Here is a 24,474-nt window from a genome sequence, read left to right as displayed (position 1 = left end):
GGCTCCATCCCTCCCCCTCCTGTCTTCTCCTATCATTTCAGATCTCCCCCTCCCCCTCCAACTTTCAAATCCCTTATTCACTCTTCCTTCAGTTAGTCCTGACGAAGGGTCTCGGCCCGAAACGTCGACTGCACCTCTTCCTAGAGATGCTGCCCGGCCTGCTGTGTTCACCAGCAACCTTGATGTGTGTAACAGATCCCTATGTAATGTTTGTATGGGCCCAGGCTGGTTCTCAGGACATACCTTGTAGACAGTCAGATCACCAGCTTGGCTCACCACTACACAGACCGTTTCTTCCCATTTGTCAGCAAGTTTGTTTTCACCTCGCAGGCGCACATTCCTTACTAGCACTCGGTCTCCTTCCTTCAACTCGGAAGCTGTCACGTTTGTCACATCTGGTCTTGCTTTGGTTTGCCTTTTTCTGTGAGTTCCTTGTAGCTATCTTGAAGCTTTCCTCAAGACGAGGATTTCAAATTTTGTACATACTGAGACTGTGATTTTCCATATTTGTCTTTCAAGGGTAGTCCGAAAACCAAGTCGACTGGGAGTCTGGGTTGTTATCCGAACATCAATTCATACAGATTAAAGCCAGTTGCCTCATTCCTGGTGCAATTATAAGCACGGACTAGAGGTTTCACAAATTCTTGCCGGCGACTTTTATCTTTCGTCTCCTGAGCTCCCAACATATTTAAAAGGGTCCTGTTAAACCTTTCGACAGGGTCCGACAAATAGGATGATATGGTGTAGTTCTGACTTTTTGAATTCCAGCTATGTCACACAGTTCTTTAATCAAGTGGGATTCAAAGTCAGCCCCTCTATTGCTGTGTAGGCACTCAGGATAACCATAATGTGAGATGAAATGCTCCCAAAGGCACTTCACAACCGTCTTGGCTTTGGCTATTCCTACACCCAGCCAAAAAGCATACTTAGTGAAAAGATCAGTTATTTCTAACACATCTTTTGTGTTACTTTGATTGAGTTCTACCACAAAAAGGTCCATGCAGACCAGCTGCAGGGGTCAAGTAGTCACAATATTCACTAACAGAGCAGTTTTCACAGGCAAGGTCTTTCTTCTTACACATTGGCCGCATGTTTTAGTCTTGTGTTCTACATCAGCAGCCATCTTGGGCCAACAGAACCGGCTTCTGACTAAATCCAGGGTACGATCAATACCCATGTGACCAAAGTCATTGTGAAACTCTTAAGTATCTCAGATTGAAACTTCTCAGGTAAGACAAGCTGGTATGTTGTTTTATCTTCGGTTAATCTTTTCATAGAAACATAGAAAACCTACAGCACAATACAGGCCTTTCGGCCCACAAAGTTGTGCCGAACATGTCCCTACCTTAGAAGTTACTAGGGTTACCCATAGCCCTCTATTTTTCTAAGCTCCATGTATCTATCCAAAAGTTTCTTAAAAGACCCTATGGCATCCACCTCCACCACTGTTGCTGGCAGCCCATACAACACACTCACCACTGGCTGCGTAAAAAACTTAGCCCTGACATCTCCTCTGTACCTAAAGAGAATTCCTGTAGAGAATTCCGTCCTCTAGCTCTAGACAATTGCATTCTCTGAGAAGGTAGGGTCGTCTGGGGATTGTGTTTCTCACTGAAGGGGATGGTTTTTCTCCAATTTCCATCTGCTCGATGACTTCCCTAATACAAGGATCAGTTAACTAGGAGTCTGTAATCTTAGCATCAGAGAGATGAGAGATGACTGGTAATCCCCCACACTAATCTTCCTGTGTGTAACTGTCAGGACTAGCACTTGAATGCATCATTAAGGATCGAACCTACACAATGGCGACATCTGCGGCAGGTGCTGTTTGTTGGACAAGACGACGCCCATGTACAGCTTGCACAGCGTCAGCGCTAACTTCAACCACAACCCGTGTTCACCCGTTGACTTCCAGTAAACTTCAAGATGTGTTCCCGCACTTCCTCGGGTTTTGTTTCACTGAGCAACATCCTGGAGCTTTTGGGAGGTGCTTTGCTAACATCAGACCCTGTTGGTCCCGCAACAGGAACCGCTTCTAGTTTAAAATGAGGTTTAGGAGTACCATGACTTGGCTCCCTCTCACTCCATCTCTTTTCAAACTCTCTTCACTCTTCCGCTACTAGAGTCGGATTGTGTTCATATCAGTAAGAGCTGGCTGTGTCCCCCATTTTCGCCACTTTTGAAACAGTACCAAGGTTTTGGTTTTACACTTGGCTGTTTGTTAGTGGTTGTGGACTCTAGTTTATCTTTTGTGTCAGCATTTCCTTTTAGTAGCATATCACCTACTATCTTAGAGCTTGCTTTTACCCTCGTTGTTTCGTGGCTTGCAGGGTAGCTAGCTGACTTTGAAGCTCAGCGATTTGTTTAGCCAGTTGAGAAGTAACTGAAATTGGCTGTGCTACATCATCCTCTTTACAGGCACCTGTGGAGTGAGACTGTATACCGGCACGTTGTTCAACTGTTCCTAAATGTTGTTCCGTGTGAGCGGTTCTGGAAACATGCTTGTCTTCCTCGGTGTAGAAATGTCAATAGTCTGTAAATGATGGCAGGTTTTGTTTTTTCAGTTCCAGTTGCAGCTCTAACATTGGGGATCAGTCCCAACATCTCCTACAAAACTGCTTTAAGAGACGCTTGTTAGCCTCAGTTTCAGCAACTCCGCCTTGCTTTACAGTGTCAACGCTACCTGCAGCTGCTGTAGGTAGGCAGACATGCTCTGTACAATGTTCATGAATTTGGCAAATAATTCATCACCATCTTCCATAGTGGCAAAAGCTGAATATTGGACTTTCACGTAAACTGCAGGTGAAGCTCCGGGGCTTATGGACTTGATGATGTCAGAAGCTGGTGGAAGATTACTTTCACATATTATTGGTGTTCTACGAAGCTCTGACACACTTGGGTCTTGCAAGAGCAGTTCAACACTAGCATGCTAACTGGGAGTCTGTCATCTCAGCATCACTAGCATCTCATAATCCACCTCACTAGGTGGACGAGGCGTTCTACCAGAAAAAGTTCAGAGCCTTACTGGTGGATGGCCATGAGTCATCAAGTCATTACTGGGCACAATGTGCTCCACTTTGAATTTCTGGAGAGTTTAGATCATTGGGAGAGAGGGGTAGGTTCACTGCAACTCCCTTAGTTTGTATTTCAGGGACCGAGTTATTCTGCATAGCAGCTAGACCTGTTTCTGGCAATTAGCTCGAAATTGAAGAGTTGTGGTCTTGTCACGTACATCTTCAGCAGTTTGAACAGTGACTGTTTCCCTTCTCTCGATAGTAAGGGTTTCACTGATCTGGGTTCACATCTCTCTCAGGATTTCATCATAATCCTTCCCACTGCACTTTGCTAAGGTTTTCAACCCACCAAGGTAAGCTTGAGTAGAGTCTCTTCCAACTTTCTGAGTGTAAACACCGGCTAAAGTGACTACATGGTAGGAAACTTTTTGGTCACCACTTGCCTGTTGAGTGCAAGGGCTGGAGATCTTGCACTGCAGAGCCAAAAGTTGTATGAGGCACTTAGGAAATTCTTCACCGGGGTCAGTCAGAGGAATAAGTCTGGCAACTGAACCATATTCTTTTAGGAAGTCTAGTATTTCCTCATCTTTTTCTGTTATGCCACTGACTGAAGCAGCATTTGGGATTTTGACACCCTTTTCCTCCAAGACTTCCATTTTCTTTCACTGTAGGTCTTAATTGAACAAGTGAGTTTGAACAATAAGATTCTTCCAGTGCTTTGTATCCTAATCGGTATGCTACTGGTTATCTAGTAACTGCCTCCTGGCTGGCTCGCCAAGTTTTACGTAACACCTGTGTAGCACTCGTCTTATCTTATGCGACTGGTCACCGCACTCTATGAGAAAAATCAAATTACATAGTACTACACCAGGGGCTAGTAAGTCATCAGAAGCTCTAGATATCAGAAAGAGGCAGTGACCAGAAAACTCACACTTATGGTGTTAAGTTTTATTTATTTAAAAAAAAACAAGATATACAAAATATTTACATGAGTAAGAACAATTCAAAATTACAACATTCTGTTTAGGTTCCAAATCTAAGACATCAAACAAAAACCAAATTCCTCTTTAGTTAGAATCAGTGATATTCATTAGAATAACCTTTGTTACTGCAATTTCTCTAACTAATTAGATCTAGTATTATTCCCCATCTAAAGGTTTACAGACTAAACTTTCCTTTTTTTCTTCTCTGTTAGAAAACTAATTGAATTCCTATTCTGAAGTATTATGGTTAACTTCAGTTTCAGTCCAAGTCAGTATGTCTACAAATTGAAATTCAAACATTATATATCTATACAGCTCAACTCCTTTCACGACAATTTTCCAACATCACAACTTTTAAACAAAATGATTCTTGTTCAGTAACCTATCAAATTCTTTGTGAAAATGACCAGTTCTTGCAGAAAATCAAATTCAGATCCTTCGAATGAAAATAAACTTGTACATCCAACCACATTAAATCCTCCACGTCATGAAACAGTTCATTCCCACGCTGGCTCTTCATCTTGGGTGGCTAGCCATCTTGTTTTGTTGGATGAAATAGTTGATCATCCACGGAAAGTCAATTTACAATACTTACACAAAAAAACCTCACCAAATTCCTCGGTGTGATTTAACAGAACTAATTCCCGGTTACACGGTGGAGATCTTGGACGCTCGTCCCTGCCGATATTGTCTCGTTACAGTTGATGGCGTGTTATAGATGTAGCCTCAAGCAATCCTTTATCACCATCGTATCTCCTCCAGGCTTTTCACCCTGAGGTTTTCCAAGTAAGTAGGGTAGAGATACGCATGACTAATTCCACTTTTAACGCTCTTATATCTTTAGTTTCTAATAGTTTGCTGCGTTTCTCTCGCTTTCCCGTGCTGTGTCAGCCACGCCTCGTTCATAGCTTCCCCCAAGTTCTCTTTTTTTAAACCATATTTTCATCCCTCCACAGGTGGAGCTTTCCAACATTACATCTTTGGGTTTAATTAACCTGGGTTACAAATTGGTTTATTGGTCATTATAGAATGGCTCTTCACTCACGTTATGAAATTTGTTTTTTTTTGCAGAAGTACAGTGCAATACATAAAATTACAACAGTACTGTATAAAAGTTTTAGGTATCTTCGGTATACATAAGCATGTAAAACGTTTGCACAGCACTGTACAGTTTTTAACTTCAACCTGAATTACAATTCGGAAACCCTTCACTGACTGTAAAGAACATTGGGCTCATAAAGATATATTATTTACATGTACTTAAAGATCGATCTCTGTCGTGTTGGATTTCTGCCTAAACAACGTGAGGGCAGTGTTGGTACTTGCCTCTGCCTCTGGTAACTCGTTGCCTTGCTATTTCCCATCCTGGTCACTGAAGCGATAAATGGAGCTCTCCTGCCCCCTGCTGACAGGACGTCTCGCTCTGTCCAGGTTTTCAGGAACGCAGAAGGACTCTGAGATGCTACAGGGAACAGATTCTCATCTTGGCCGAGATCTGCAAAAAAAAGAATAACCCACACATCCCAAGGAGATAATCTCTCAAGCATAAGACTAGCATTCACCTACCTGGTCAGAATAGAGAAGCTAGGTTTAGATTGAGAGGTGGCAACGAGGAGGCTTACAGGAGTGACTTAGATTAGTTGGTCGGGTGGAATTGCAAGAGCAACATTGCACTCAACATCAGTAAGACCAAGGAATTGATTGCAGACTTCAGGAAGGGGAAGTTGGGAGAACAAACACCAGTCTTCATTAACATGAAAATGTCTACAAGTCCCCTTCTGATTCTTGTGTAAGTGGATTTGGTTGGCGGATTGATGTTTTTCTTTTATGGAAGCTTGTATGGCGTATAGGTCTGGGGTTGTGCTCCCAATGGTTTTTTTTTTTTTTTTTTTTTTTTTGGTTAGTAGGGGTTTTTTTTTGTTTTAGTTGGTAGGGGTTCTTTTTTCCTTCTTTCTTTTTTCCAAAAAAAATTATAGTTTTAACATTTTGTTTTTTTCTTCTTATTATTGATATACTGTTTAGTTTGGTTAATCAGTTTTTTTTTAGATTATGAGGACACGCAGTCCTCTTTTATTGTCATTTAATAATGCATGCATTAAGAAATGATACAATATTCCTCCAGAATGATATCATAGAAACACAAGACAAACCGGCTGAAAAACTGACAAAACCCACATTATTATAACGTATAATTACAACAGTGCAAAGCAATACCGTAATTTGATAAGAACAGACCATGGGCACGGTAAAAGTCTCAAGGTCTCTCGAAAGTCCCATCATATCACGCAGACGGTGAACCTCCAGCGCCGCAAACTTGCCGATGCAGCATCCTGGAAGCATCTGACCACAGTCCGACTCCGAGTCCGTCCGAAAACTTCGAGCCTCCGACACCGAGCACAGTCTCTGCCGAGCGCTTCGACCCCAGCCCCGGCAACAGGCAATAGGCAAAGCCGAGGATTTGGGGCCTTCCCCTCCGGAGATTCTCGATCACACAGTAGCAGCGGCAGCGAAGTAGACATTTCAGAAGTTTCTCCAGATGTTCCTCTGTACTTCTCACGGCTGTCTCCATCAAATCAGGATTGTGCACGGCATCCTAGTTAACCCCTACGATATCATTCGGAACGGCCACGCGTTCTGCGTCGCGTCGCCATCTTCTCCTCCCTCGATAGTTTAACTCTTATTGTACATATTGATATGTTGATTTGATTACTTTAATGTATTTTTTGTTGATTTTCAATAATAATTAATAAAAAGATTTAAAAATTAAAAAGAAAGAAAATGTCTACAAATGCTGGAAATCCAAAGCAACACATGCCAAAATGCTCGAGGAACTCAGCAGGTCAGGCAGCATCTATGGAAATGAACAAACAGCGATGTTTTGGGCTGAGACCCTTCTTCAGGACTGAAATTGAAGGGGGAAGGCACCAGACTAAATAAACGTGTGGGGAGGGGAAGGAGGCTAGCTGGAAGGTGATAGGTGAAGCCAGCTGGAATGGGAAAGTTAAGGGCTGGAGAAGAAGGAATCTAATAGGAGAGGAGAGTGGACAACAGGAGAAAGGGAAGGTGATAGGCAGGTGAGAAGAGGTAAAAGGCTAGAGTGGGGATTAGAATAGGAGGGCAGGGGGAGGAAAAAAATTTACCAGAAGGAGAAATCGATGTTCATGCCATCAGGTTGGAGGCTACCCAGACAGAATATAAGGTGTTGCTCCTCCACCCTGAGGGTGGCCTCATCTTGGCACAAGAGGAGATCACGGACGGACATGTCGGAATGGGAATGGAAATCAGAATTAAAATGTTCAGCCACTGGCAAGTTCCACGTTAGGCTGATGGAGCAGAGGTGCTCGACGAAGCTGCCCCCCCCCCCGCCCAATTTACGACGAGTCTCACCAATGTAGAGGAGGTTGCATCGGGCACACCAGACACAGTAGACAGCCCCATAAGGTTTCTCATTGAGAGGTCAGTGGTGGAAAGTGTGAGCAGCTTCAAGTTCCTGGCCGTCAACATCTCGGGGAATCTATCCTGGGACCACCATACTGATGCAGTCATGATGAAGGCACGCCAGCGACTAAACTCCATTCATAGTTCAAAAAGATCTGGATTGTCACCAAAGACTAGCCGGTTTCTCCTGCTGTATGGTGGAGAGCATTCTGACTAGTTGCATCACTGCCTGCTGTGGAGGCACCAATACACAGGATCACAAGAGGCTTCACAGGACTGTAGACACCATTGGCTCCATCACGAGCACAAGCCTCCCCCTCATCGAGGAAACCTTCAGACGGTGGGGCCTCAAGAGGGTGGCATCAATCATTAAGGATTTTCACCACTTGGGTCACGTCGTCTTCTTGTCAGTATCATCTGGGAGGAGGTACAGGAGCCTGAAGAGACACACTCAAACATTTTAGGAACAGCCTCTTCCCTTCTACCATCAGATTTCTGCAAGGTCCATGAGCACTATTTATAGTGTATTATTGCACTATTAATTTACATATATTTTTTATTGTAGTAATTTGTTGTGTCTGTACTGTATTGCTGCCACAAAAAGTGTCCCGACTGATGTCAGTCACAACAAACTTTATTCTGAAGTTTATGATGAGTTTCAGTAGGGGGCGCCCCAACAGCATAATGGCTAGTACCACACAATTACAGCTCAGGTTGCTATGGAATTTGCGCTGTCCTGTAAGGAATGTCTGTACATCTTCCCCTTAGAATGTGTGGGTTTTCTCCAGGTCCTCCCAGTCTAAAGAGGTACTGGGTAGGGTAATTAACCATGGGAAATTGCCCTGTGACCAGCCTGGGGTTAGACTGCTGGGGCTCAAAGGGCTGGAGGGCCAACTCTGTGCTGTAGTACTAATGAGTGACAGAGACTCGGGGGGGGGGGAGGAAGGGAGGGAGACACAGAGAGACGGGGAGGGGGACAGGTAGACAGAGAGAGAGGGGGAAGGGAGAGGAAGACACAGAGAGGGGGAGAAGAGAAGGGGGGAATGGGAGAAGGGTGACAGACGGGAGAAGGGGGGACGGGAGAAGGGAGGACGGGGGGGATGGGAGAAGGTATCATTTCTATTGGCATATAATTTAAAGATCAGGAGGTGCAGATTTATAATAATGGGGGAAGACAAGGTAATTACTATTTGCTGGCAATGTTCTTGAATTCACTGGCAGTGTGTGGGGAAGCAACAGGGTCTACCATTCTCGCACAATTAGATTGAGAGAAAATTATGTGCAGAGCTACAGGAGCCCGGCAGACTAGGGCTGATTAGACTGGCTCTACAAAGTATAACAATGCACCAAATGGCCTCTTCTAGTCCACCAGACTTCACAATGACTGAGAGTCATAGAGAACAGACAGAAACAAGCCCTTCTGCCCATCTACTCTGTGCTGAACCATTATTCTGCCTAGTCCCATTGTCCTGCACCTCAATCATAGCCCTCCATTCCTTTCAACCAAGGAGTTATCCAAACTTCTCTTAAATGTTGAAATCGAACCTGCTTCAACCACATCCATTGGCAGCTCGGTCCACACTCTCTTCACCCGCTAAATGAAGAAGATCCTCATGTTCCCTTTAAACATTTCACCTTTCACCCTTACCCCACGACCTCTAGTTCTAGTCTCACCCAACCTCAGTGAAAAAAGCCAGCTTGTATTTAGTCTGTTTATACCCCTCATTCCTCTTATGCCCCAAGCAATAAAGTCCTAACTTAGTTAACCTTTCTCTTCGTTGGTTAGGTGACGGTTTTCCTTGGATCTGCCTCCCTACTTGCCTTCAGGAGAGAGTATTTGATCAAGTGAACTTAAAATTTGCCAGCAGCCATGATAGGATTCGATCTCATATCTTGATTATGGCTTTGTAATTTAATCATTATACGACCATAATGGTGGTGGGGTGGAGATACGCCTCTACCAAAGGACGTGTGAGGCACGTCTTCCCTCCGCTAGCCTGCAGGTCACCCCTGGCCAAGGTGTAGCACCTGCTTTGCCCCCTTGATCAGGGTCACGTGAAACCATGGGAGCAGCTGGTGCAGATCACAAGTCCTGGTGATGCGACCACTGACTCCGGGCAGACAATCACTGAAGAGTGTTGACAATGGCTGGGGTCACCATCTTGTAAAGACACTGCTCAGAAGGCGACAATGACAAACCACTTCTGTAGAAAAATTTGCCAAAGACAATCTTGACCATGGAAAGATCATAACTGCCCATGTCATACGACACGGCATATAATGAACAAACTACCATAGCCCATAAAAAGTGTAATTCAGTTAAATTCCACAAATTTGCCACCCTTGGCATGGAAAAATTTGTGAAGTGTCTTACCCTGAATCCAAACACTGTGATTCCCCTGTCACAGTTTGGGGGAGCATCTTCCTTCTATCCAGTTTTGTACAAGGTTGGCATGACACACTGCAGCTGTACAAAACATTGGTTATGCTGCAGTTGGACTGTTGTGTACATTTCTGGTCACCACACCGTAGGAAGGATGCGTGGCAATGGAGAGATGGCCGATGAGATCCACCAGGACATTGCCTGGAATGGAGAGGTGTGGTTACAGGGAGATATTGGATAGTCTAGATCAGAGGTTCTCAGACTCCCTTGCTTCATGGCATTGCTTGGGAGCCTCTGCTCTAGATTCTTCTCACTTGAAGATCAGAAGGCAAGAGGTGGCTTTGCAGAGGTTTATAAAATGATGAGGGTCATATAAAGGACAGAGAGTCAGAGTCTCTGTCTTGAGGAGTGGAGCCTAGATCCAGAAGGTAGAAGGGACAAAAATCTAAATGAGACCTGATGGGCAAATGTTTTTCTACATAGAGAGTGGCGAATACAAGAACATAAGAAATGGGAGCAGGAGTTGGTCATCTGGGCCCGTCGAACCTGCACCGCCATTCATGGCTGAACTGGCCATGGACTCATCTCCACCTACCTGCCTTTTCCCCCATAACCCTTAATTCCCCTACGATGCAAAAATCTATCCAACCTTGTCTTAAATATATTTACTGAGGTAGCCTCCACTGCTTCATTGGGCAGAGAATTCCACAGATTCACCACTCTCTGGGAAAAGCAGTTCCTTCTCATCTCCATTCTAAATTTACTCCCACGAATCTTGAGGCTGTGACCCCTCAAGATTCTATATTGTTCTATATTTAGAACAAGCTGTCCGAGGAGGTGATGGAGGCAGATAAAGTTACGATGTTTAAAAGGCATTTGGACAGGTGACTTCTCCACCAGGATTGGAAAGGAAGCGAAGGGGCTCGGCCTGAACCGCCGCCTGTTTAATCTTTTCCATGGCTGCCGCCTGGCCTGCAGATTTCCTCCGGGGGGGGGGAGCAGAGAGAGAGGGGGAGAGAGAGGTGGGGGAGAAGGGGGAGGAGGGGAGGAGGGAGTGAGTGGGGGAGGAGGGGAGAGGGAGGGAATGGGAGAGGGAGGAGGGGAGAGGAGGGGAGAGGAGGGGAGAGGAGGGGAGAGGAGGGGAGAGTGAGGTGTGTGTGTGTGTGTGTGTGTGTGTGTGTGGGGAATTTGGACAGGTACTTGAGAGAGAGGTATAAGACGATGAGAGACATCAATTGTGTGGATAGTCAGCGGCTTTATCCCAGGGCTGAAATGGCCAACGCGACAGGGCAGTTTTAAGGTGCTGGGAAGCAGGTACAGAGGAGATATCAGGGGTAAGTTTTTTTTATGCAGAGAGTGGTGAGTGTGTGGAATGGGCTGCTGGTGACGGTGGTGGAGGCGGATATGATTGGGTCTTTTACAAGACTCCTGGACAGGTACATGGGGCTTAGAAAGACAGAAGGCTATGGGTAACCCTAGATAATTTCTAAAGTACATGTTGGGCACAGCATTGTGGGCCGAAGGGCCTGTATTTTGCTGTACATTTTCTATGTTCTAGAAAAGTTGTGGAGGGAAAAGGTACTAAAGTGTGAAAATGGGATGAGTGCCAACAGACAACACTACAAGATAGGCTGAAGAGTCACGTGCTGTATATTTCTATAAACTCACACCTTAAAGGAGGGGCTGAGAAGTGACCATACCACCACCAAGATCAGCCTTCACTTTGTCCCTCCATTTTCCCCACCTTTCACAGACCCCACCTCACCCCCTCTGCTCGCCTTCCATTAGTGATTCCACAGCTGCTGTCTGCTGGCTGGGTTTTTCCAGGACCCACGACTTCCTCCTCACAGACAACAACCTTACGGCTCTGCTTCGATGACGAGCCTGTCCCCTTCCCGGCAGCTGTCCCATCAGCCCGACCTCTCCCTGCCTCCATCAGTCACCAAGGTATTTCACAGAAAATAAATAGGTATCCGTTAGTCTCGTGAGACCATGGATTTGCGCCTTGGAAGGTTTCCAGGGCGCAGGCCTGGGCAAGGTTTTATAGAAGACCGGCAGTTGCCCATGCTGCAAGTCTCCCCTCTCCACGCCACCGATGTTGTCCAAGGGAGGGGCACTAGGACCCATACAGCTTGGCACTGGTGTCATCGCAGAGCAATCTGTGATTAAGTGCCTTGCTCAAGGACACAACACGCTGCCTCAGCCAAGGCTCGAACTAGCGACCTTCAAATCACCAGACCGGCACCTTAACCACTTGGCCACGTGCCAACACTGAAGATGTTTCACAGAAGATACTGGACTTTGTTGGGGATTGAGACCGAGATCCAGGGGAGGCATTGTCTCGTCTCTTACCAAGGACAGCCTGGTCTTCCCACCACCTCCCTGTCCAGACCAGCACCAAGGTCTCAACTAACCCCCTTTGCCCCCTCTAAGATCCCGGTGGACTCCCCCCATGGCTTGTCTTCCCCTACACCTCCCCCATTCCACCCACAAATTTTTCTTGGACTCTCCTCCAATGCCTCTTCATGACTTGCTGGCTCCTTGCCCAGTCAATCCTTGCATCTCCCTCCCCTGCGGAAACTTCTCCCACCTCCGTTCAAGGCTGCCCCACGCCGGACGTCTCCTAGGTCTTGTGTTGAACCATCAGTTACGACTAGCAGCCACTGCGATCTCACAGTAGGTATTCCAAAAGGCCACGGACCTGCACGGGTGAAGTCTGTTGATCCTGGACTTCCATCATCCACACGGGATTCAGGTTTAGCCTCCTCTGAATCGGACAGTGATCTCCTGCGGGGAGTAGGGAAAGGGATGATTACTGACTGGCTAAATTGGAAACCAGCAAAAGTCCCATCAAATCTACTCTGATACTAAACAAAATGGTTGCTGAGTAATACACAGTAGGCCAGGCAGCATCCGTGGAAACGTCGACCGTTAACTTTTTTCCACAGATGCTGCCTGGCTTTCTGAGTTCTTCCAGCATTTTGTGTGTGTTGCTTTGCATTTCCAGCACCTCTTGTTTGTAAAATGTTGCTGATCCTTGTATCCAGATACAAATGGATTATTTAGCTCCCTGATTCAAAGAAAAAATAAAAAGAGGAACCCAGCTAGTGTTTGTGCGATTGGCAAAATTCTATCTTAAGCCACTTGTAATACAACATTTTAGAAAACCTTGATAATAATCAAGATGAATCAGCCTGGGATTTATGAATGAAACTTGGACTTGACGGTAATCTCAGGGTGAGGAAGGTAGATAAAGGGGACGTAGCTGATGTTGTGTATTTGGATTCCCAGCAGGTCTTCAATCAGCCTTGTATAGACAGCTAGTGCACAAGGTCAGTGGGAGGTATCTAATCTATCAGCATGAACAGGGAGAGGGTGAGCAAAAGGTTCTGAGGGAAAAAGGGTGGGGAGGTTATTTGTTGGATTCAACATGGTTTTTGCTTGGACTGAAGGTGTTGTGGGAGCAGGTTCGGTGGATACTCACTGTAGTTCACAACATTGAGGTGATCTTATTGAAATATGGACTCCAAGACCCTCAACCAGATGGAATAAATTTAAGTCCAAGTATGACAGGCAGATCTTTAAACTGCAGCAGACTCGAGGACTGTGGAGAAGAGGAAAGTGGAGTGGAGGCCAAGGTCAGATCAGTCACGATCTTTCTGAAAAGCAGGTACAGCACAGGCTCAACGGGCCGAGTGGCCTCCTCCCTCTCGTCCTTCACCTTCAGATCCTTTGATGTCCGTAAGTTTGTTACCAGCTTGTTGAAAGAGTCCAGAGAACATTTACAAGGATGTTGCCGGGTCTGGAGGACCCAAGGAAAGACTGAATAGGGTAGGACGGTATTCTTTAGAATGTAGAAGATTGAGGGGAGAATTCATAGAGGTGTACAAAATTATGAGGGGTACAGAAAGGGTAAATGCAAGCAGGTTTTTCCCCCCTCTGAGGTTGAGTGGGACTACAACCAGAGGTTGTGGGTTAAGGGTGAAAGGTGAAAAGTTGAAGGGGAACATGAGGGGAAACTTCGTCACTCAGAAGGTGGTGACAGTGTGGAACGGGCTGCCAGCACAAGTGGTGCATGCAAGCTCGATTTCAACATTTAAGAGAAGAAATCGAGCTTGCATGGACTTGTGCTGGCAGCTCGTTCCATGCCCTCACCACCTTCTGAGTGAAGAAGTTTCCCCTCGTGTTCCTCTTATAGGTACACGGATAGTAGGGATATGGAGGGCTATGGCCCGGTTGCAGGCCATCGGGAGCAGGTAGTTGAACGGTTTCGGCATGGACTAGATGGGCCAAAGGGCCTGTTTCTGTGCTGTACTTCTCTATGACTCTAAGCTTGAATTCTCCCCAGTGGCTGACTGTGTTGAGAACTGCAAAAATCTCTCACAATCATTGTGATCTTAAAACACCAACCTCCCATCCTGAGAAGCTGCAACCCCGTCCCCTCTGCTCAATTCCAAACGCTACGGGAAGGGAAAACACCCTCCCAATGGAAGCAGCACTGTCATCTGAACAATGGCAGTATCTCAGTGCGAACTGGTAACAGGAACACCAAAATAATTCCCAGTGGAATCTCTACACTTAATTCAGCTGCGTTTATAGCTGCATTCAGGCTCCAGTGCCGTTACAGTCAGGAGAAATCACACAGGCTCTGGTGTAGTGCAAGTGTGTGAAGCACGAGTGATAGGTTTATAGTTAGATAGGAATGGGCTTTTCTTTTTAAAATCATTAAACTTAAGCTAAAGCAAAAAGTGCACAGGCTGCAGTTGTTCGCCCGGGTACCTCTTCTTCGGTGAGATGCCTGGAATCCGGGCCGAATCGTCAGCTGCCTTCCTCTTGGCTGTGAGCGAAGACCCGACCGCAGGACTTGGTCCTTGCCGACGACTAACTGAAGGGAGGAAAAGAGAGCACAGCACTGCACATCATAAAGCCTCAAAATTATCAACTGAGCAGTTGTTTCCTTAAACAGGGGTTCTTCTTTCTAAATGACAACCCTTCCGTCTCCGTTCTATCTCAAGACATTAAGCTGTCTAAAGCTCAAGGCAAACTTTGACCTTGGAACTGGAATTGGAGTTTGTTTGCTGTTGTCATGTGTGACCAAGGTTCAGGAAAAAGCTCATCTTACACCAGAGATCCCTGAAAGTTGCCTCACAGGTAGATAGGATAGTTAAGAAAGGTTATAGAGTGTTAGCTTTCATAAGTCGAGGGATAGAGTTTAAGAGTCACGGGGTAATGGTGCAGCTCTATAAAACTCTGGTTAGGCCACACTTGGAGTATTGTGTCCAGTTCTGGTCATCTCACTATAGGAAGGATGTGGAAGCATTGGAAAGGGTACAGAGGAGATTTACCAGGATGCTGCCTGGTTTAGAAAGTATGCATTATGATCAGAGATTAAGGGAGCTAGGGCTTTACTCTTTGGAGAGAAGCAGAATAAGAGGAGACATGATAGAGGTGTACAAGATAACAAGAGGAATAGCTAGAGCGGACAGCCAGCGCCTCTTCCCCAGGGCACCACTGCTCAATACAAGAGGATATGGCTTTAAGGTAAGGGGTGGGAAGTTCAAGGGGGATATTAGAGGAAGGTTTTTTACTCAGAGAGTGGTTGGTGCGTGGAATGCACTGCCTGAGTCAGTGGTGGAGGCAGATACACTAGTGAAGTTTAAGAGACTACTGGACAGGTATATGGAGGGATTTAAGGTGGGGGTTCATATGGGAGGCAGGGTTTAAGGGTCGGCACAACATTGTGGGCCGAAGGGCCTGTACTGTGCTGTACTGTTCTATGTTCCATTACATACTGTTCCTACGGATCAAATCATTACACAGAGCATTGAGGTAGGACAAGGGAAAATAATAACATTGCAGACTAAGGAGCCATGGTAGCGTAGCAGTTAGAGCAGTGCTGTTACAGCTAGGGGTGTTCCAGAGTTCAGAGTTCAATTCTGGTGCTGTTCTGTAAGGAGTCTGTGTACCTCCTCCCTGTGGAATGCATGATTTTTCCTTGAATGCTTTGGCTTCTTCCCACAGTCCAAAGATTACCGGGTAGGTTAATTAGCGATAGTAAAAAACTGTCCTGTGATTAGGTCAGGGTTAATCGGGTTTGTCTGGGATTGCTGGGGTGGCATGGCTCAAAAGGGCGGGAAGTGACTATTCCACGCTGTATCAATAAGTAAAACAAATAAATAAAATGCAGCAGCTACAGATAGAGCCAACATCATAGTCTTCAGCTTCAACATCGTCTTCATCATAGTCATTGTCATCATCATTTTCGTCTTCATCTTCATCATCGTCATTGTCTTCATTGTCATCATGTGCTGTGTCATATGGTGTGGGTAATCATGGTCTTTAATCTGAGAGGTACGAATAAGCTCTTCAAACTTTTGCCTGCCCACCCCCTGATGCAACTCATGAATGTCATACACTGTCGACTGCAACTTTTTCTTCCAGGAGTTTTTCCCGTCACTGCAAGACGTTCGAGCTTCTCTTTCCTCAGCACACGTCCCAGAAATTCCAGCCGCTGTCTCCCGATTGCTTTTTTTAGGAACCGGGAAAGAGATGCAGTGGTACAGTGCAGGGGAATAGTAAGGTGCAGGATCATAGCGAGGTAGGTCGTGAAGTCAAGAACCTTGCTAGTTGTACTAAGAAACTATATAATAGTTTTATTACAACAGGGGTAGAAGCTGTGCTCGAGCTTGGTAGTTTGCACTTTCAGACTTCTGTATCTTCTTACCAAAGGAATAGGGGAGAAGAGAAAATGTCCAGGCTGGCTGGGTCTTTGATGGTGCTGGTTGCTTTACGAGGCAGCGAAAAGTGTCAACTGAGGACTTGGAGGGGAAGCTGATTTCCAAGATGTGCTGAGCTGTGACCACAAGTCTGCAGCTTCTTGTGGGCAGATGCAGAGGAGTTATCTTACCAAATTGTATTGCACCCAGACAGAATGCTTTCTACGGTGCATTGATAACAATTAGCCACAGTTAGCAGGAACACGCACATTTTTTTTCTTTTTTTAGCCTCCTGAGGAAGAACAGCTATTGGGTGAGCTTTCTTGGCAGTGGCATCTACGTTGTTGGACCAGGACAAACTGTTGGTGATGTTCACCCTTGGAAGTATAACTGACAATGAAGCCTGTCTAGATCTGAACAGCAGAGGCTGACTGGGGTATCTATTGGTCCTGTATTGATCTGAAGTGCAAAGACTGACTAGGGTATCTGTTGGTCCTGTCTATAGATCTGACTTGCAGAGGCTGACTGGGATATCTATTGGTCCTGTACAGATCTGAATTGCAGAGGCTGACTGGGGTATTTATTGGTCCTGTCTATAGATCTGAATTGCAGACTGGGATATGAATTGGTCCTGTCTAGATTTGAATGGCAGTTGCTGACTGGGGTATCTGTGGGTCCTGTCTAGATCTGAACAGCAGAGACTGACAGGGGTATCTGTTGGCCCTGTCTATAGATCTGAATGGCAGAAGCTGACTGGGATATGAATTGGTCCTGTCTAGATCTGAATGGCAAAGGCTGACCGGGGTATCTGTTGGCCCCATCTAGATCTGACGTGCAGAGGCTGACTGGGATATCTATTGGTCCTGTATAGATCTGACTTGCAGAGGCTGACTGGAATATCTATTGGTCCTGTCTAGATCTGAACAGCAGAGGCTGACTGAGGTATCTGTCTATAGATCTGAATGTCAGAGGCTGACTGGGGTATCTATTGGTCCTGTATAGATCTGAATTGCAGAGGATGACTGGGGTATCTGTGGGTCCTGTCTAGATCTGAACAGCAGAGACTGACTGAGGTATCTGTCTATAGATCTGAATGCCAGAGGTAAACGTTGACTGCTACCTGACTGACTGAAGTAAGCAGGTAGCAGAAACTCAGCGGCAAAAGAGTTGGGCCCACGGATCTCTGACATAAAATAATAGGCAGGATCAGAGGACAGAGGAGGAGACATTTGGTTTACCCGTCTGCTTGAAGGGGTGTTGGAAGCAAATTCAACAGCAACTCTGCAAAGAGAATTGAATAAACCCAAAGGGAAAGTCTGCAGAGAAGAGTTAAGGTTAGGAGCACCTCCTTCAAACTGCTTGCAAAGGCACAATGGGGCCAAATAGCCTCAGCCCAACACTCTAAAGTCCTCTGAGCAGTTGATTCTCCAATCTCCAGAGACAACAGCCGGGAGCACTTGACTCTGATTCACCCTGAAGACAAGATGACTGTCCACACACCTGAAGTTGGGACAGTTCACCTTTCCTTCCATTTGCATCTCGGACGTGGTTCAGCACAGCACAGGAACAGGCCCTGCCCTCCCTTCAGGCCACAATATCTGTGCCAGCCGTGAACGTGAGCCAATCTGCGTTGCTTCCTCCATTCTCTGCTGCAGTGAGGCAGAGGACCCGGCCTGCCCCGGGTTTTGTGCCTGCAGGCTCCGCGACATTTTGCTCCGATGAGTGATGACTTGAGGCTGAGGCTACGGGCCTACTCCGGCCTTCGTGTCAATGGACTCACTTTCGTTCCAAATGCTGCTGCTTGCTTTTACTATTTGCATGATTTGTGTGTCTTTTTCTCACCCCTTCCCTCTGCACATTGGGTGTTTGATGGTCTTTTTTTAAAAATATTTTGGGCAATAATATTTCAGAATTAGTAAAGCAACTGACCAGTAGTTACTGTCACACTAGAAATCTTCGTTTCCATCCTTATCTTAGCTTGGTATACCTAGTGGCTCCGGTCCCCTGCTCTGCAAAGGGAAGCTGGGCTCTTCAAAGACCTTTCTTGCTTGGGCTGATTGTACTCTCTCTGTAAGCCATCTTCAGCTGGACATGATCTGAAGCCGTGCCTTGCTGCAGGCCCCACCCGGCTATTTCCCCCGACAGTGCATTCAATTCACCTGCCACTCCGTAAAACATCTGGTAAACCGCTTCTCCCCTTCTCAATTTAAAGCTCTTCCCTCTGAGAAAGTGAACTTAGTTTGCAACAGAACCGCTTGTGCTGACTGGCTGCATCACAGTCTGGTATGGAAACACCAAAGCCCCAGTAAGATTTTCCGTTTAAAAGGTCGTGGATTTGGCCCCATACGTCACAGGCAAAGCCCTCCCAACCATTGAGCACATCTACATGGAACGCTGTCGTAGGAAAGCAGCATCCATCATCCGAGATCTCCACCACCCAGGCCATGCTCTCTTCTCGCTGCTGCCATCAGGTAGAAGGTGCAAGAGCCTCAGGTCTCAGACCACCAGGTTCAAGAACAGCTACTACCCCTCAACCATCAGGCTCTTGAACAAAAGGAGATAACTACACTCACTTGCCCATCCATTGAGATGTTCCCACGACCAATAATCTCACCATGACGGTTCTTTACCCTACTATTTCATGTTCTTATCATTTAATTGCTATTTATTTATACTTGCATTTGCACAATCTGTTGTCTTCTGCACTCTGGTTGGTCTCACGGATTCTTTTACACTATTCTATAGATTTGCCAAGTATGCCCACAGGAAAGTGAATCTCAGGGTTGTATATGTGCTTTGATAATAAAGCTTACATTGATCTTTATAGAGTCAGACCGCAAAGGCCCAATCAGTTCACCCTAATGCTCCTAAACCTGAGACGTCCCACGGCATCAACATGTGATCTTAAAATCATAGCCTTGTTTTCAAATCAAGGAGGAGGAGGAGAAGATGGCGGCACGACGCAGCGCGCGCGGCCTCTCCGGTGATGGATATCTGTAATCTGTCAAGTAGGGTGCCGTGCACAATTCTGATTTGATGGAGGCAGATGTGAGAGTACGGAGGAACATCTGGTGAAACTTCTGAAATGCCTGTTTCGCTGCCGCCGCTACTGTGTGATCCGAAATCTCCGGAGGGGAAGGCCTCGAATCCTCGGCTTTGCTTGTTGCTCGGTGGCTGGGGCGGGGTCGAAGCGCTTGGCAGAGATGGTGCTTGGTGTCGGAGGCTCGAAGTTTTCGGACGGACTGAGTCGGCTGTGGTCAGGTGCTTCCAGGATGCTGCATCGGCAAGTTTGCGGCGCTGGAAGCTCATGGCAGGGAGAGTTTCTCCCTTCTACCATCTGCGTAAGATGTTGGGGCTATCGGGACTTTGAGACATTTTTTTACCGTGCCCATGGTCTGCTGTTATTGAATTACGGTATTGCTTTGCACTGTTGTAACTATATGTTATAATTATGTGGTTTTTGTCAGTTTTAGTCTTGGTCTGTCTTGTGTTTCTGTCATATTATACTGGAGGAACATTGTATCATTTCTTAATGCATGCATTTCTAAATGACAATAAAGGAGGACTGAGTGTCCCCATAATCTAAATAAAATCATTCCCCCTCTACACTAGTAATCCTTTCCAGCCTAAATATTCCCCAAGATTATGGAGGGTCTGATGCATGGTTTAGATCTGAAGTGTTGACGCATCTTCCCCCCCCCCCCCCAATAGATGCTGCTTGACCTGCCAAGTTGCTCCCGCAGTTTGCTCTTGCCAGCATCTACTGCCTCTTGCTTCCCTGAAATATTAGCTCCTCCAATTCAGGGATCCTGCACGTTCCCTCCTATCACCTGTTCTGCTCCACATCACTGAGTCTTCAGTTATTCGGAATTCCATTCCTACACTTTACCCTTCCTCAGGATGTACTGACGTTGGAGAGGATTTGAAGGAGATTCATGAAAATGATTCCGCGCTTGAAAGGCTCATTGCGAGGAGTCTTTGATGGCCCTGGGCTGTACTCACTAAGAATGAGGAGAGAATCTCATTGAAACCCATCGAATGTTGAAAGACCTTGATAGAGTGGGTGTGGAGAGGAGGTTTCCTATGGTGGGGGAGTCTAAGGCCAGAGAGCCTTAGAATAGAGGGATGTCCATTGAGAACGGATATGAGGAGGAATTTCTTTAGCCAGCGAGCGGTGAACCTGCAGAATTCTTTGCCACAAACAGCTGTGGGGGGCCAAGTCATTGGGTATATTTAAAGCAGAGGTTGTCCCACTCCCTTGATCAAATGGCTCTTTGATCAAATGATTATGTCCTGTCCTCTTGTGAAATCCCATGGTTAAACATGTTCAAAAATCGCAAGTCATCATAGTCATTTTTCCCCTCCTCATTGCCTTGTATAATTGATATTCTGAATTTATAATGCTACTTAAATTGCAAATACACGCTGGTACATACAGATTTATGTACATTATATTCCAACCTGCACTCTAAACTCTAATTTTATATACTTCTTCATTCTTCACAATTGTTGAATGGTTTTTTATTGCATGACACACTAACCCACCACAGCAAGTTCGTAATGTGTAAAACCCTGATTCACGTCTTTCCTGGTTCGCTGTAGGAATTTCATTTAGCAGCTCTGTAAGAGCAGTTTGTTCTGCTTTCAGCCCGCTTGGGTCATTGTTGAAGATAAGGGGTGATGTGGAATGTGTGCCATCCAATTAGCGGGAGATTTTTCTTGGTGAGGGACAATAAGGTTGGGCTTGGGGTTTTTGTTCGAGTGGAGATGAAGAGAGAAGTAGCTGGGGAGAATTGGTCGTAGCGTGCGATCCGGTGGGAGACCTGCTTGTTCGAGATGGACTGTGAGCAATGTTCGGAAAGTTATGTGTGTTTTCACGTTGACTGAGGACCCAGCACGTGAGTGGCAGAGAAGTTCAACATGAACAACTTGTGCACATTGGGTGTATTTAAGGTAGAGCTTGATAGGTTCTTGATTAGACGTGGCATCAAAAAGTTTCAGGGAGAGGGCCAGGCAGTGGGGCTGAGGAGGGGAGAAAAGGATCAGCCATGATTGAATGGCAAAGTAGACTCAATGGGCCAAATGGCCTAATTCTGCTCCTATGTCTTATGGAATAAAGTTGATCCTTGATATTCTGTATACTGATTGTCTGAATCTATGTATCTGTGTACTGTTACAGTATATGGAAGTTGTTCATTACTCCTGTACCGTAATCATGCACTTGATAACAATCTCAACATGACCTCCAGTTAGGTCACGACCTTGTGTTCACCCCCCCCAACCCCTCAAGCTAATTCCTGGTCGTTTCTGGTGGTCAAGGACATTAGACAGTCTCCTATTCCAGGAAAAGAAGAAACAACCACACACAATGACAGTGAGACAGCGGGGAAGAAATAGGATTGACGAACAAGTGGCATCTCACCCTGACAACGGGAGGCCAGAGCTGAGCATCAGCCATATTGAAGTGCAAAGCCGTATCTGAAAATTGAAGGGGGTGAGGGGGGAAATTCTACTTGGCACAAGGCAAACACGGTGTCCCAGCAAAACCAAGCCAAACCAAAAGAATGGAGTTGTTATACCTGCATGATGCACCCCCCCACCTCCTGTAATGATCGCTCCAAAGGTCAAATCCTTTATTAGCAACGTGCAAACATACCATCTTGAAGCTGTGAACTTAAGTACAACCCAGGTATAAGCTAAGCACAATTGAGCGGTCAGCAAGAGATACGACATCCGCCAGTCCCAATCTACTACAAACAGCCTAGAACAAAGCGTGAATACGTGACTTATTCCCTTTGCTTTTACCACGCCCCACCTCCCCAACTCATGTGACTGGATTACCATAATAAACGCACAACACTCGATACAATGCAGTTAGAGAACAGATGCATGGCTCCTACGGTAGAACTCCAATAATCTGTGCTCCAACTATTCAGAAACTCTAGCCACTTAGCCTCTGGCTCACTAGGTGACATTTGCCGAACTCCCTTTTTCACTCAGTTCCCGTGCTCTATTGACACGTACCTGCTTCAACTGGAATATGTATAATGAAGCACATCAGAAAAAAAAGTCAATTCAAGCTGTGTTATGAGTAGAAATTATATCCAACAGTCTTCTAATCCAGTGGTCCCCAACCTCCGGGCCGCGGATCGATACATTGCCGCGAAGAGTGCAGTGGTAGCCGGGACGCACCCAGCACATCTTTAAGAAAAAAGCCGAAAAAAACAAGCTAATTAATTAGGTGCCGCCCAGCCTGTAAATGTCGGCCCAGATCAGAGGCGATTGCCGATTGCGTCGCCTCTGATCTGGGCCGACATTTACGTGCCGGGCGGCACCTAATCAATTAGCTTGTTTATTTCGGCTTTTTTCTTAAAGATGTGCTGGGTGCGTCCCGGCTACCGCTGCACTCTTCGCGGCAATGTATCGGTCCGTGGCCCGGAGGTTGGGGACCACTGTTCTAATCGAACACCACCAATATCTCGAGTGTGCTGGAGTTTTACCGTAGCTGGGTAGCAGCTTGAACTGAATTTCCAATTTCATGAGTCCTTACATGATTTGGAGCAGGCGGGGAGCATGCTGTGATGGGGGCAGACAGGGAAATATAGGATCTAGGGAACAGTGTTCCCTTTGGAGCCCAGGTACAACAGGAAGAGATCGACTGGACAGTGAGGGATCACCAAAGACACAACGTACCTGTGTACCTGTTCGGCTGCAGAGTGATTGAAGTCTTCAGTCTGCTCAGTGCTCCACTGACAATAACTGGGGGGAAAGCAGAGTCCTCAGGTTAAATCCCTTCCCCACCATTGAGCACATCAACATGAAACGCTGTCACAGGAAAGCAGCATCCATCATCAGGGACCCCCACCACCCAGGACATGCTCTCCTCTCACTGTTGCCATCAGGAAGGCGGCACAGGAGCCTCAGGACTCACACCCAACAGGTTCAGGAGCAGTTATTACCCCTCAACCATCAGCTCGTGAACCAAAGGGGATAACGTCACTCATCTTCACTCATCCCATCAATGAATTGTTCCCACAACCTATGGACACATTCTCAAGGACTTTTTATCTTGTGCTCGCAATATTTATTGCTCATTTATTTATTATTATTATTTCTTTTTGTATTTGCACGGCTTGTTGCCTTTTGCAGACTGGCTGAACATCCAAATTGGTGTGGTCTTTCCTTGATTATATTACTCTGTAGATTTACTGAGGCAATGAATCTCAGGGTTGTATATGGTGACATATAGTTACCTTGAACATTGAGCCTCCAGCCACTATAAAACCCCTCGGCCTCTGTGCACTATAGCCTCGATGGAAAGCTCACTGCAATAGATTGATCCTCAGTGGAAACTTTCCACAGTGTTTGGGCATAACTTGCTCATTCGTGTTTGGAAATCTTAATACTTTTAATTTAAGTTGGTAAATTGGTTTATATTTGTCGCATATGCTGAGACACAGTGAAAAACCTTGTCTTGTATACTGCCCATACAGATCATTTCATAATTAACAGTGCATTGAGGTAGTCCAAGGTGAAACAATAAGAGAACTTAATAGGAACCTGAGGGGGGATCTTCTTCACTCAGAGGGTGGTGAGACTGCGGAAGTGGTGCATGCATGTCCAAACTTCTCTTAAATGTTGAACAAGGACATAGACAGGAGGGGTATGGAGGGCTACAGTGGGTCAATGGGACTAAATAATAAAATAATTTTGACATGGAGTAGATGAGCTGAAGGGCCTGTTTCTGTGCTGTAGTGCTCTATGGCCCCAGAATGCAGCATAAACTGTTACAGTTACAGAGCAAATATAGTACAGGTCGACGAGAAGGTCACATTGAGATAGACACTGAGTCCATTATGGAAATATATTTAAAGCTTTGAGATTTTTGTGCATTTAATCTTGTAATGTGACAAAATGGAACCTGTATAATCCCAGAGTGC

The 24,474-nt window shown here is 45.9% G+C and overlaps 1 protein-coding gene across 1 annotated transcript in view; it reads right to left on the bottom strand.

The window, feature by feature from the left end:
• Nucleotides 1–24,474, bottom strand: part of LOC140204412 (uncharacterized) — an 83,623-nt gene that overhangs the window by 11,249 nt on the left and 47,900 nt on the right. Inside the window, exons 7-10 of the mRNA XM_072271133.1 lie at nt 23,228–23,293; nt 14,598–14,703; nt 12,520–12,605; nt 5,324–5,492 (exon numbers count right to left, since the gene is read on the bottom strand). Of these exons, the coding sequence (XP_072127234.1) occupies nt 5,324–5,492; nt 12,520–12,605; nt 14,598–14,703; nt 23,228–23,293 (427 nt within the window). The remainder of the gene's footprint in view (nt 1–5,323; nt 5,493–12,519; nt 12,606–14,597; nt 14,704–23,227; nt 23,294–24,474) is intronic.

Source organism: Mobula birostris, chromosome 10 (genome assembly GCF_030028105.1).
Source record: "Mobula birostris isolate sMobBir1 chromosome 10, sMobBir1.hap1, whole genome shotgun sequence".
NCBI lineage: Eukaryota > Metazoa > Chordata > Chondrichthyes > Myliobatiformes > Myliobatidae > Mobula > Mobula birostris.
The sequence above is the reverse complement of the archived record's forward strand: the minus strand, read 5'-3'. Positions and strand labels throughout refer to the sequence as shown.